This window comes from Nicotiana sylvestris, chromosome 11 (genome assembly GCF_000393655.2).
Source record: "Nicotiana sylvestris chromosome 11, ASM39365v2, whole genome shotgun sequence".
NCBI lineage: Eukaryota > Viridiplantae > Streptophyta > Magnoliopsida > Solanales > Solanaceae > Nicotiana > Nicotiana sylvestris.
In genome coordinates, this window is record NC_091067.1 from 79,128,098 (window position 1) to 79,139,429 (window position 11,332).

General features: G+C 41.3%; 1 protein-coding gene across 1 annotated transcript; it reads right to left on the reverse strand.

Annotated features, from left to right (window-relative positions):
- Positions 1-6,688: 6,688 nt before the first annotated feature.
- Positions 6,689-9,221, reverse strand: LOC138881213 (uncharacterized). Its single transcript, XM_070161422.1, has 3 exons — positions 8,304-9,221; positions 7,604-8,193; positions 6,689-6,881 (listed from the first exon to the last, which is right to left on the reverse strand). Exons 1-3 carry the CDS (start codon positions 9,219-9,221, stop codon positions 6,689-6,691), a joined length of 1,701 nt encoding a protein of 566 aa, XP_070017523.1.
- Between the last annotated feature and the right edge of the window lie 2,111 nt (positions 9,222-11,332).

The following is an 11,332-nucleotide window of genomic DNA, read 5'->3' on the forward strand; positions in this document are numbered from 1 at the left end:
GACTGGAGAGGGAGGCAGCGGTTGAAGAAGGTTAGGTTTAGGTTAAGAGAAGAGAGAGGACGAGAGCATCTGAAGGCGGTGGGTATGGAAAAGTGATTAGGTTTAGGGGGTCATTTAGAATTAAAAAAGAAAGAATGGATGAGGGTCGTTGATCTAAGAGATCAACGGCTAGGATTTAAGATGGCTTTGGGTCGGGTAGGGTTAATTGGGGCCTGGGTCGGGTAATCTGATTAGGAATTGGGCTGGGGTTGTGTTAAAATTAGGCTAAAATAGAATGCCAAATTAGGCTATAATTTAAATAGCCACTTTTCCCCATTTTAATTTATAATAAATAATAAATAGTTTTCGGAAAATAATTTTTCTATAGAAAAATGATTTAAAATATATAATTATTATTTTAAAAATATAGGGATCAATTTTACGCATACAAAATATAATTATACATTAAAATGGGCTAACATTGCAATTATATGCAATTTAGCTTAAAATAGCAAATGTAATTATAAAAATGCATAAAAAATATATTAGCCATATTTTGGCATAAGTATATAAACTAAATGAATAAATCATCATAACACTAATTTTTAAAAAAATTATTGGGGATTTAATGAATAAAAGGGGAGAAAATAAATCAATTTAAATCCTTAAAATTATGAAAAAAATTATAAAAACCTGTGCATGATTATATATGGATATATATGCTATTTGAAGGTATCTATGCATATTTAAAAATATATAGGGAAAATTGGGTATCAACAACTGCCCATCTTTACCCGCGAAGGATGAAAGAGTTTTTGAGTAAAGAAATGATGACCAATTTTGACCGGATGGGGTGTTTTGAAAGACGGAGGTCAAACTCTGGTTTTCGAGTTGCCTACATATCCCTGATTTTACAGGAATCAAGCCATGTGTAGTTTCGGATTCACCCGTGGAGTAGGCCGATGAAATTATGGCAAGAACGGACATGAGATGAGAAAGCGGCTACGGTGAACAGTTAAGGCTCGGGACGGTTGGAGGGAATTGGAGAGAGATTTCTCCGGCTAGGATAGTGGTTTCTTACTGGTTACCTACAGATAAAAGATTCTACAAACGTGTTTGCGAAAATTTAAACATGATGCAAATTCCCTTTGGACCATGAAGGTTGTCTTCAGACGGTTAAAGATGACGTCCTCAGACCATGACGTCCTGGGCCATGAATTGTTTAGTGAGGGATTCGCAGGCCATGAAATGGTGATCTTGGGCCATGAAAATGGTTCCTCTGAACCATGATGACTTTGAATAATGATATGCAAGTTCGAGAGATCCTCAAGCCATGACATGGTGTCTTCTGGCTATGAGGATGGTGCCTTTAGACTATGATGCCTTTTGACAGATTGGAGATATTTCAAACCATGAGATGCAATAATATGATGTAACAAGACAAGGCTTAGTCTTGTGAAATAGAGGGCAGAGCTTAGCCCGATTGAAAAGCAGGTAGATAGTAGCAGAAATAGAGCAATATCTGTGCAAAGAGGGACATGGATTAGTCCCGTGCAAGTGGGGAGGCAAACATTAGCCTTATACAAGTGGGGAGGTAAGGATCAGCCTCATGCAAATATAGAGTCAGAGCTTAGACTCGTGCAAGTATGGAGTCAAGGATGCAAACGCGGAGTCAGAGATTAGACTCATGCAAAAGGGAGGCAGGGGTTAGCCTTATGCAAATATGGAGGTAGAGCTTAACCTCATGCAAGATTCGGGACAGGGCTTTGTCCCATGCAAATGGAAGGCAATGCTTAGCCTTATGCAAATATGATGGTAGAGCTTAACCTCATGCCAGATTCGGGACATGGCTTAGTCTCATGCAGAGAGAAGGCAATGCTTAGCCTTATGAAAATATGGAGGTATTGCTTAACCTCATGCAAGATTCGGGACAGGGCTTAGTCTCATGCAAATGGAAGGCAATGCTTATCCTTATACAAATATGAAGGTAGAGCTTAACCTCATGCCAGATTCAGGAAAGGGCTTAGTCCCATGCAAATGGAAGGCAATGCTTAGCCTTATGAAGATATGGAGGCAAGGCTTACCCTCATGCAAATATGGGGGACAGGGATTAGTCCCATGTAAATGTGGAGTCTAGGATATAGACTTATGCAATATTGGAGACAGAGCTTAGTCTCATGCAGAGAGAAGACAGTGCTTAGCCTTATGCAAATATGGAGGTAGATCTTAGCCTCGTGCAAAGAGAAGGCAGTGCTTAGCCTTATGCAAATATGGAGGTAGAGCTTAACCTCATGCAAGATTCGAGACAGGGTTTAGTCCTATGGAAATGGAAGGCAATGCTTAGCCTTATACAGATATGGAGTCAGAGATTAGACTCATGCAAAGAGCGAATAGTAGATATGGGTAGTGTATGTCTTAGCTAGGGTATATTCAGTGTGTGATGGACGGATGGATGGTGAATTTGCTTTGTATATACATGTTTCATGAATGCTGCTATTACGTCAAATGTGCATGTGTTCAAAGAAAAATCATAAGTTTTATGAGGGGGCATTGGTTCTTGTTTTGTATGCCGACCTTGCTCTACTCCGCTCTAGAAGCCCTCTTCGAATTCCCCTAGGTAGCACCTGACTATTATGAAAAATAGAATTTTCAAAAAATATTCATTCATCGAAAAAAATAGAATTTTTTTGGAAGCGTATTGATATATCAAGTAATTTTTGATGAACTAGCGATTGTGACTCATTTCAAAGGCATTGCAGCTATCTTATGTTAGAATTCTGAGGGTCCTCCTCAAAAAATTTCCCCAATTTGGTAGATGATTCTTAACTGTTTGTGGATGGCGGACCCTGCTAAATCTTCTTCGGAATTTTGAGAATCCTTCTAAAAATTCTGCCTCAGTTCTTGATTGATTGCTGACTTCTTGGCATGTGATGTCGCTGGCTGGACTTGCTTCGGAATTTTGGGGACCCTCCTCAAAATTCTGCCACAGTTTCTAATTTTTGGGGGAAATGAAAATTTCATTATAATATGACTGAACCCATAAGGCTGCCTACGTATCCCCTCTTAAACAAGAATGAGGTCAAGCGTAGTTCAATTACATCAGAAAAGAAACGTGAGATAATCTAGGCATAGTATCTCTTGACTAAGTCTGAATTGATTGGTTTTGGCCTTATTTCTCCATCTATTTCTGCAAGTATGAGTGCTCCTCCTGTCAGGACCCTGTGAACCATGTATGGACCTTTCCAGTTGGGAGAGAATCTTGATGCGAGAAGATTTTCTTTAATACCAGCGGCCCTGGTGCGAACTGTCTTGGTTTGACTCTTTTGTTGAAAGCTCTAGACATTCTGTTCTGATAGAGTTGGCCGTGGCATACTGCGTTCATCCTCTTTCCATCGATGAGGGCCAATTTTTCATAGCGGTTTCTTATCCATTCCGCATTGCTGAGTTCAACTTCCTGAATGACTTTTAAAGAAGGAATCTCCACCTCAGCTGGGATGACAACCTCGGTACCATAAACCAGCATGTAGGGGATTTCCCCGATTGATGTACAAATTGTGGTGCGGTACCCTAACAGAGCAAAGGGTAACTTCTCATTCCACTATTTGTGATTTTCTACCATTTTCCTTAGTATATTCTTAATGTTTTTGTTGGCGTCTTCTACGGCTCCATTCATCTGAGGTCTGTAGGTGGTGAAATTCTTGTGCTTGATTTTGAAAGTTTCACATATAGCTTTAATTAGATCACTGTTGAGGTTGGCGGCATTGTCAGTAATAATGGACTCAGGAACTCCAAATCGGCAGACAATACGATCCTTGACAAAATCTGCAATGACTTTCTTGGTTACAGCTTTGTAAAATGCAGCTTCTACCCATTTTGTGAAGTAATCAATGGCTACAAGAATAAACCAGTGTCTGTTCGAAGCAGTAGGCTCAATCAGACCGATAACATCCATTCCCCAGGCGACGAATGGCCAAGGTGAGCATGTTGCATTGAACTCATTTGTTGTCACTTTTATCATGTCGGCATGCACTTGACATCAAAAGCATTTGCGGACATACTGAATACAATCAGTCTCTATGGTCATCTAGAAGTAATTGGCTCGAGTATCTTCTTAGCCAAGACGAAACCGTTCATGTGTGGACTGCAGGTCCCAGCATACACATCCTCAAATAGCTTAGAAGCTTCCTTTGCGTTGACATACCTTAGTAAACCCAAATCTGGATTTCTTCTGTACAAGTTCCCTCCGCCGTGGAAGAAGTGATTTGACAATCTCCGGAGTGTGCATTTTTGAATGTGATTTGCCTGCTCCAGGTATTTTCCTTTTGATAAGTACTTCTTGATGTCATGGAACCAAGGCTTGCCATCTGCCTTTCCTCGACATGAGCACAATATGCCGGTTGATTATGGATTCTCACCGGGATGGGATCAATATAGTTCTTATCTGGATGTTGTATCATGGATGAAAAAGTGGCTAATGTGTCGGCAAATTCATTTTGAATTTTGGGCACATGTCGGAATTCTATCTTTGCGAACCTCTTTCTCAATTCCTGTACATGGTGCAAATATGGAAATATCTTGGAATTCATGGTGGCCCACTCTCCTTGTACCTGGTGCACAAGCAAATCTGAATCATCAATCACCTACAATTCCTGAATGTTCATGTCGCCTGCCATGTTGAGTCCTAATATGTAGGCTTCTTATTCTGCCATATTGTTGGTGCAGAGAAATTTGAGTTTAGCAGATACGGGATAATGCTGACCCGTTTCTAAAACCAAAACTGCTCCAATGCCTACTCCTTTGAAATTTGCGACTCCATTAAAGAATATCCTCCAACCGTCATATGCTTCAGTAATGTCTTCTTCTACGAATGATACTTCTTCAACAGGAAAATACGTTTTCAAGGGTTCGTATTCTCATCCCACCAGATTTTCAGCGAGGTGATCTGCCAATGCTTGTCCCTTGACTACCTTTGAGTTACATAGATGATGTCAAACTCACTTAGTAGTATTTTCCATTCAGCCAACTTCCTAGTAGACATGGACTTCTGAAATATGTACTTCAGAGGATCCATCCTGGATATGAGCTATGTAGTGTATGCGCAGAAATAATGCCTTATTTTCTGGGATGTCTAGGTCATAGCACACCAAGTACATTCAAGTAGAGAATACCGTGCTTCATAAGGTGTGAATTTCTTACTCAAGTAATATATGGCTTGCTCCTTTCTTCTAGTCTTGTCATGATGTCCCAAAACACATCCGAAGGCTCCATCTAATACAGATAAATAGAGTAGTAAAGGTTGTCCTAGTTCTGGCGGGACCAGAACTGGCAGTGTGGACAGGTATTCCTTGATCTTGTCAAAAGCTTTCTGACTATCCTCGATCCAACTTGTCTCGACATCCTTTCTCAGCATCTTGAAGATGGGTTCACATATTACTATAGACCATGCTCTGAATCAACTGATGTAGTTGAGCCGTCCCAGAAAGTTCATCACGTCCTTTTTGCTTTTAGGTGGTGGCAACCCCTAAATAGCTTTGATTTTAGTATGATTTAGCTCGATCCCTCAACGACTGACAATGAATCCCAATAATTGTCCTATGGGAACCCCGAATGCTCACTTTGCGGATATCGACTTCAAATTGTACCTTCTAAGCCTATCAAAGAATTTCCTCAAATCTGCTATGTGATCTGCGTCCCTCTTGGATTTGATAATGACATCGTCCACATACACCTATATTTCTTTGTGCATCATATCGTGGAAAATGGTTGTCATGGATCTCATGTAAGTGGCCTCATCATTCTTAAGACCGAATGGCATCATCTTGTAACAGTATACACCTCAAGGCGTAATAAAACCTGTCTTCTTGGCATATTCTTCATCTATCCAGATCTGGTGATAACCTGCGAAGCAATCTACAAAGGATTGGAGTTCATTCTTGGCACAATTATCGATCAGGATAAGTATATTCAACAGTGGAAAATCATCATTGGGACATGCTATGTTTAAATCCCTATAATCAACACATACTTCGGAACTGGCACAATGTTATATAACCATGTTGGGTACTCAACCACTCTAATAACCTTGGCTTTGATCTGCTTGGTAACTTCCTTCTTGATTTTCAAACTCATGTCTGGTTTGAATTTTCTAAGTTTCTGCTTGACTGGCGGGCACACGGGATTGGTAGACAACTTGTGAGCTACTATAGATGTGCTCAAACCGAACATATTGTCATACGACCATGCGAAGATATCCTCATATTCCTTTAGAAAATGGATGTACACTTCCTTCTTTATTGGCGGCAAGTGAATGCCGATACGGGTCTCTTTGACGGTTTCGGTGTCTCCCAAATTTACTGCTTCTATTTCGTCCAAGTTGGATTTGGGTTTGTTCTCAAAATTCTCAACTTCTCTAACAATTTCCTCGGGTATCTCATCTTTTTACTCTGAGTCGCTATTCTCATGTTGCGTTGCCTCAGTACATATCACAGTCAATGGTTCATCAGGAAAAGTAAAAATAACACTATAGAAGGGAAAAGTATAAAAATAGTAATGAATAATGATAAAGGACAAATGCATTTGATTAAAACTGAGAAAATTGTTCAAACAAACCTTAGCTCGGTGGATCGAGCATTTATTTTGAAACAAAGAAATCTTAAAATGAAATTGCTGGAAATTTAAAATGCCTAGAACGGCTATAAATTCTACCAAGCTACCCAGGGACTCGGCCGGCTCGGGATGGTGTGGCGATCCAGTTTCTGAGAATAGCTCCTTTTGCCGCAGTCTGAATGGTGAGGCCTTCTTCCTCCTTCTCAATTATGGCACAACAATCCATGTTCTCGTCTTCCAAGAATAGATCCTTCAGCCCAGCCAGTGCTTCTTCTTCTATAGTTCCCATATTGTGTCTGCATGATGCAAAGCTTGTTCTAAACGTGGTACCAGTTACTCAAGAGGGTAGTACGGTCCACGCCATTGAGGCAACCAAACATTGTACTCTTGCCATGTATACTGGTATCCGAGCTCAAAGGTGGTACCATGATTTTTCAGCCGTATCGTCTTGGTGATACCCTGGAGGTTCTTCCCCATCCCTTTGACGGGTTCATATCCGAACCATGCTAGTATGCTTTCTATTTTGTTACTCCACCACTTATCCTTCTCGATGGCATTGACTCGTTCAATGTGATGATAGGTTTCCCCTCCCAACCTTCTTCTATATCCAATAGCCGTAATGGTTTGACTAGTGTAGATAGGGTTACTCCCATCTCCATGAATGATTACCTCTTGATGGTTCCATTCGAATTTTATGACTTGATGTAGTGTGGAGGGTACGGCTCCAGCAGCATGGATCCATGGGCAGACCAACAAAAGATTATATGAGGCTGGTATGTCAAGCACTTAGAATTCAACATCGAACCAAGTTGGTCCCATCTACAAGCAAAGGTTGATTTCCCCTATCGTGGCCCTTTGGGACCCATTAAAAGCCTTCATATTCATGTTTCATGTCCATATTTCATGGAAACCTTTGTCCAACATTTTCAGGGTATCCAGTGGACAAATATTTAGACTCGAACCTCCATCAACAAGGACCCTAGAAATGAACTTATCTTCAAATTGTATCGTAATATACAGTGCTCGATTGTGATTCAGACCTTCGGGTGGCAGCTCATCTTCATGGAAGATAATCTTATGGCTATCTAGCACCTGACCGACCATGTTGGCCATTTCTCCACCAGTGATAATATTAGGTACATAAGCCTCGCTCAGTATTTTCATCAAGGCATTCTTATATGCCTCTAAATTCTGCAATAGTGACAGGATAGATATATGAGCAGGGGCTTTGTTCAAATTATAAACAATAGAATACTCTTTCGCATGTACTTTCCTCCATAGGTCATCCAGCCCGGTCTCAATGACAGGCTGCCTAGTAGTGGCTACCTTACTTGAACCTCCCAGGTGTTCAGGTGTGTAGACTCTTCCAGTTCTAGTCATCCCATGTGCGGTGTTAGATTCGTCTATCTTAGTCTTCCTTTTTCGTCGAGCCTCGACGACATAATCCCAGGGTATTGCTTTTGAGTTGAATGGGGGTGTGGTTGACACCGTCACAGTAAAAGTTGTGACCACTTCTACTTCAAATGGAGCGGAGGTGGCTGCGGGGGAAGCTACTTCTACCTCAAATGGAACTGATATAGTTACCTCAACATCAATAGGTGCCTGAGTCTGAACCACGATAGGAGTAAGTGTGCTGCAACCTTAAAGTTATCGCCTTCTTGAATAAGGCCGATTGACCCTTCAGGGTCCCATTTTTCATTTGTTTCTATAACATGTACACCATTACCTTTATGATCAAGGAGGGGATTGTTGCGGACATTAGGTGCGGCTTCCTTTGCTTGTATGACCTTGTTGTCAATGAGTGTCTGGATCTTATCCTTCAATGTTCGACACTCAACAGTGGTGTGCCCTTTCATACTGGAGCGGTATGCATAGGTTTTGTTCGGATTGACCCATTGGGATGGATTTTCTAGTGCCACGGCGGGAACATGAGTGACGTAACTTGCGGCCTTTAACTTTTCATACAATTGGTCGATGGGATCAGCAATGGCGGTATGTTGTCTGGGCAGCATGCGGTCGAAGTTGGGTCTTGGTCTTGGATAATTTTGGCAAATTGGTGGTGATTGGAAGTGGGATGGTTGGGAATTGTAGGTGTTATGGACAGTGGGTGGTTGAAAATATCTAGGAGATGAAGGTTGATATGTAGGTGGTGATGCTTGGTATGTGGTTGGAGGTGTTTGATAGGTGGGTGGAGGTGTCTCGTAGGTAGGTAGAGGTGTTTGATATGTGAGTGGAGTTTTTAGGCCCTGGGCTACCATTACTGCCCCAACATCTCTCTTCTTCAATATTCCACCTAATTGGAGTGCCTTATTCGTGGCTTGTAATGCCTCGAATTTCGTTACCATCCCGCTCTTGATTCCTTCCTCGATCATTTCCCCGAGCTTGATGATATTAGAGAATCTGTGATTTTCGATGACCATCAGTCTCTCATAATATTGTGGATCATGTGCCTTGGCAAAGAATTTATTCATATGTTCTTCATCAAAAGAGGGCCTGACCTTGGCGGCTTCTGACTTCCAACGAGTAGCATATTCACGAAAGGTCTCAGTAGGTTTCTTCTTGAGATTCTGAATGTAGAAGACATCTGGTGCATTCTCCGTGTTGAACCTGAACCGATCCATGAAATCCGATGTCATGCTTACCTAATTGGACCATTTATTGGGATTCTGGCTGATATACTAGGACAAAGCGTCCCTAGTAAGGCTCCTCACAAAGAGCTTCATTCAAATCTTTTCATCCTTTCCAACCCCAACAAGCTTGTCACAGTAGGTCCTTAGGTGAACCCTGGGATCACCTGTACCATCGAACAGTTCGAACTTGGGAGGTTTGTAACCATCTAGAAATTCCACATCAGGCTGTATGCGCAGATCTTCATAGGTCAAACCTTCTATTCCTCTATCACCTTCAACACCTTGAACTCAGCTTGTTAACTTCTTGAGTTCTTCGGCCGTGTTCTTAATGAGCAGGTCCTTTTTAGAGGGTTCCGGTGCACAGGAGATTGGTTGGGCAGAATGTGGTATAGTTTCCACGTATATGGGGTTGCTCTGATGGGTGCCAGGGACTTGGGTATAGTGATGGTCATTGACGAAGTTTTGTGGGTCGAGAATGAGTGGTGGTGTATTTGTGGAGTGTGGTAAGTGGTGGTTGGTGGGTATGGAATTGGTTGATGCTGTTGTTGTGGTGGAGTTGGTACTGGAAATGGGTTGATATTTTGTGGTGGAGTTGCGTATTGATTTTGTGCGCTAGGATTTTGTGGCTGCTGGTTTTGTGTGTTTTGAGGAGGTGTTGGGTTCTTTGTTTCTGTTGGTGGGTGAGTGACATGTTTGCCAAATTGCGGACCTGCTCAAGTTATCCTTGCAGTTCTAGTATCTTCTGTTCCAGTCTCAAAACTAGGTCATTCGGGGTCGGAGTACTGCGACCGTCGGAAGTCTCTGCATTCTCACCGTTTTCCTTTAAGATTCCACTTAAATCATCCATCTTTGCTTTCCCTATGTTTTTTGTGTTTCTTGGAGGAGGAGGAGGTGGAGGGCCTCTAGATCTGGTATGATATACTGATGAGGCCAGTATGGACGAACCAACGTAAGGGGATGGGAATAATAATAAAAAATAAACAAAAACTAAAAGGTAACAAGTTAGTGAAGATTCTGAAATGTTTGCAGTATGTAAAAACATATTGCGCAATATAAACTCATATCCTAATTTGGGAGCCTCATTGTGCCCAAGGTAGGCCTAGCGACAAATAAATTTGAAGAACTTCAATTGCCCATAAATGCTTCATTTCATAATATAAAAGTAGAGGAATCCAAAACGACACTAACATATTAATAAAACAAGTTGCTACTGGCACTCGACCTTATTACATTTTAAGAAAATCAAGTAAATCTAATCTATTTGGTCACAGAAGGACCTTCCTCAGCTTGAATGTTCTCGTTGATCAAATCCTCCAGTTCGAGTAAATTCACCAGTAAGAATGCCTTTGCCAAATGTCCTCCTTCGTTTCCCTTAGTGGTCTGGCAGTCGGTGACTCTCTTCCTCACTTTTCCTTCCAATTCCAATAGGCTGTATTCCAGGTATTCCAGCTTTTTGCTAGATTTGGTAGCCCTTTCTTTCCATTCATTGATTTGGTCGTCTGATGGAAGATTCTTCCACCAGTATAGCAAGAGTGAGGGTGTGCTAACCATACTGAAGCTGGGGACCTCGTTCCTCATTTTCTGTAAAACAAAAGGGTTAGACCTTACCCCCACCGGACTCGACTATTTATACATTTATGATCAACATATCAGCATTTAGTTCTCCAAATTAATGCACAAAACATGGTTGCACCCATTGGGATTATGGAAAACATGATGGACTTTGGATAAGGCTTATCTTAAAGGATCATTATGTGGAGAACATAACTATTCCGACTAGGTTAGACTGGTACCCTCAAGCGGACAACTTGAGGGGGAAGGCACAGAACTATCGACTGCACCGATGATCGACTGGTTTTACCGCAAATAAGCCTTTTTGAATTTAAGGGTAGTAAATGGGAAGAGCGCAACCACTCATTAAAGCGTTGCTATAGAATTTGAGACGCACGAGTGGAATATGATGCGGACCATGATTTATGCAGCAATTAATAACATGTTGTCAAGTGTTTTGACGTAGGAAAAATAAATACAACATTTAAAAGATTAAAAGACAGTTACAGGAAAAAGAAAACAAAGAGACAAGTCAATTTCATGGCTATAAAGAAATCATAAATGCT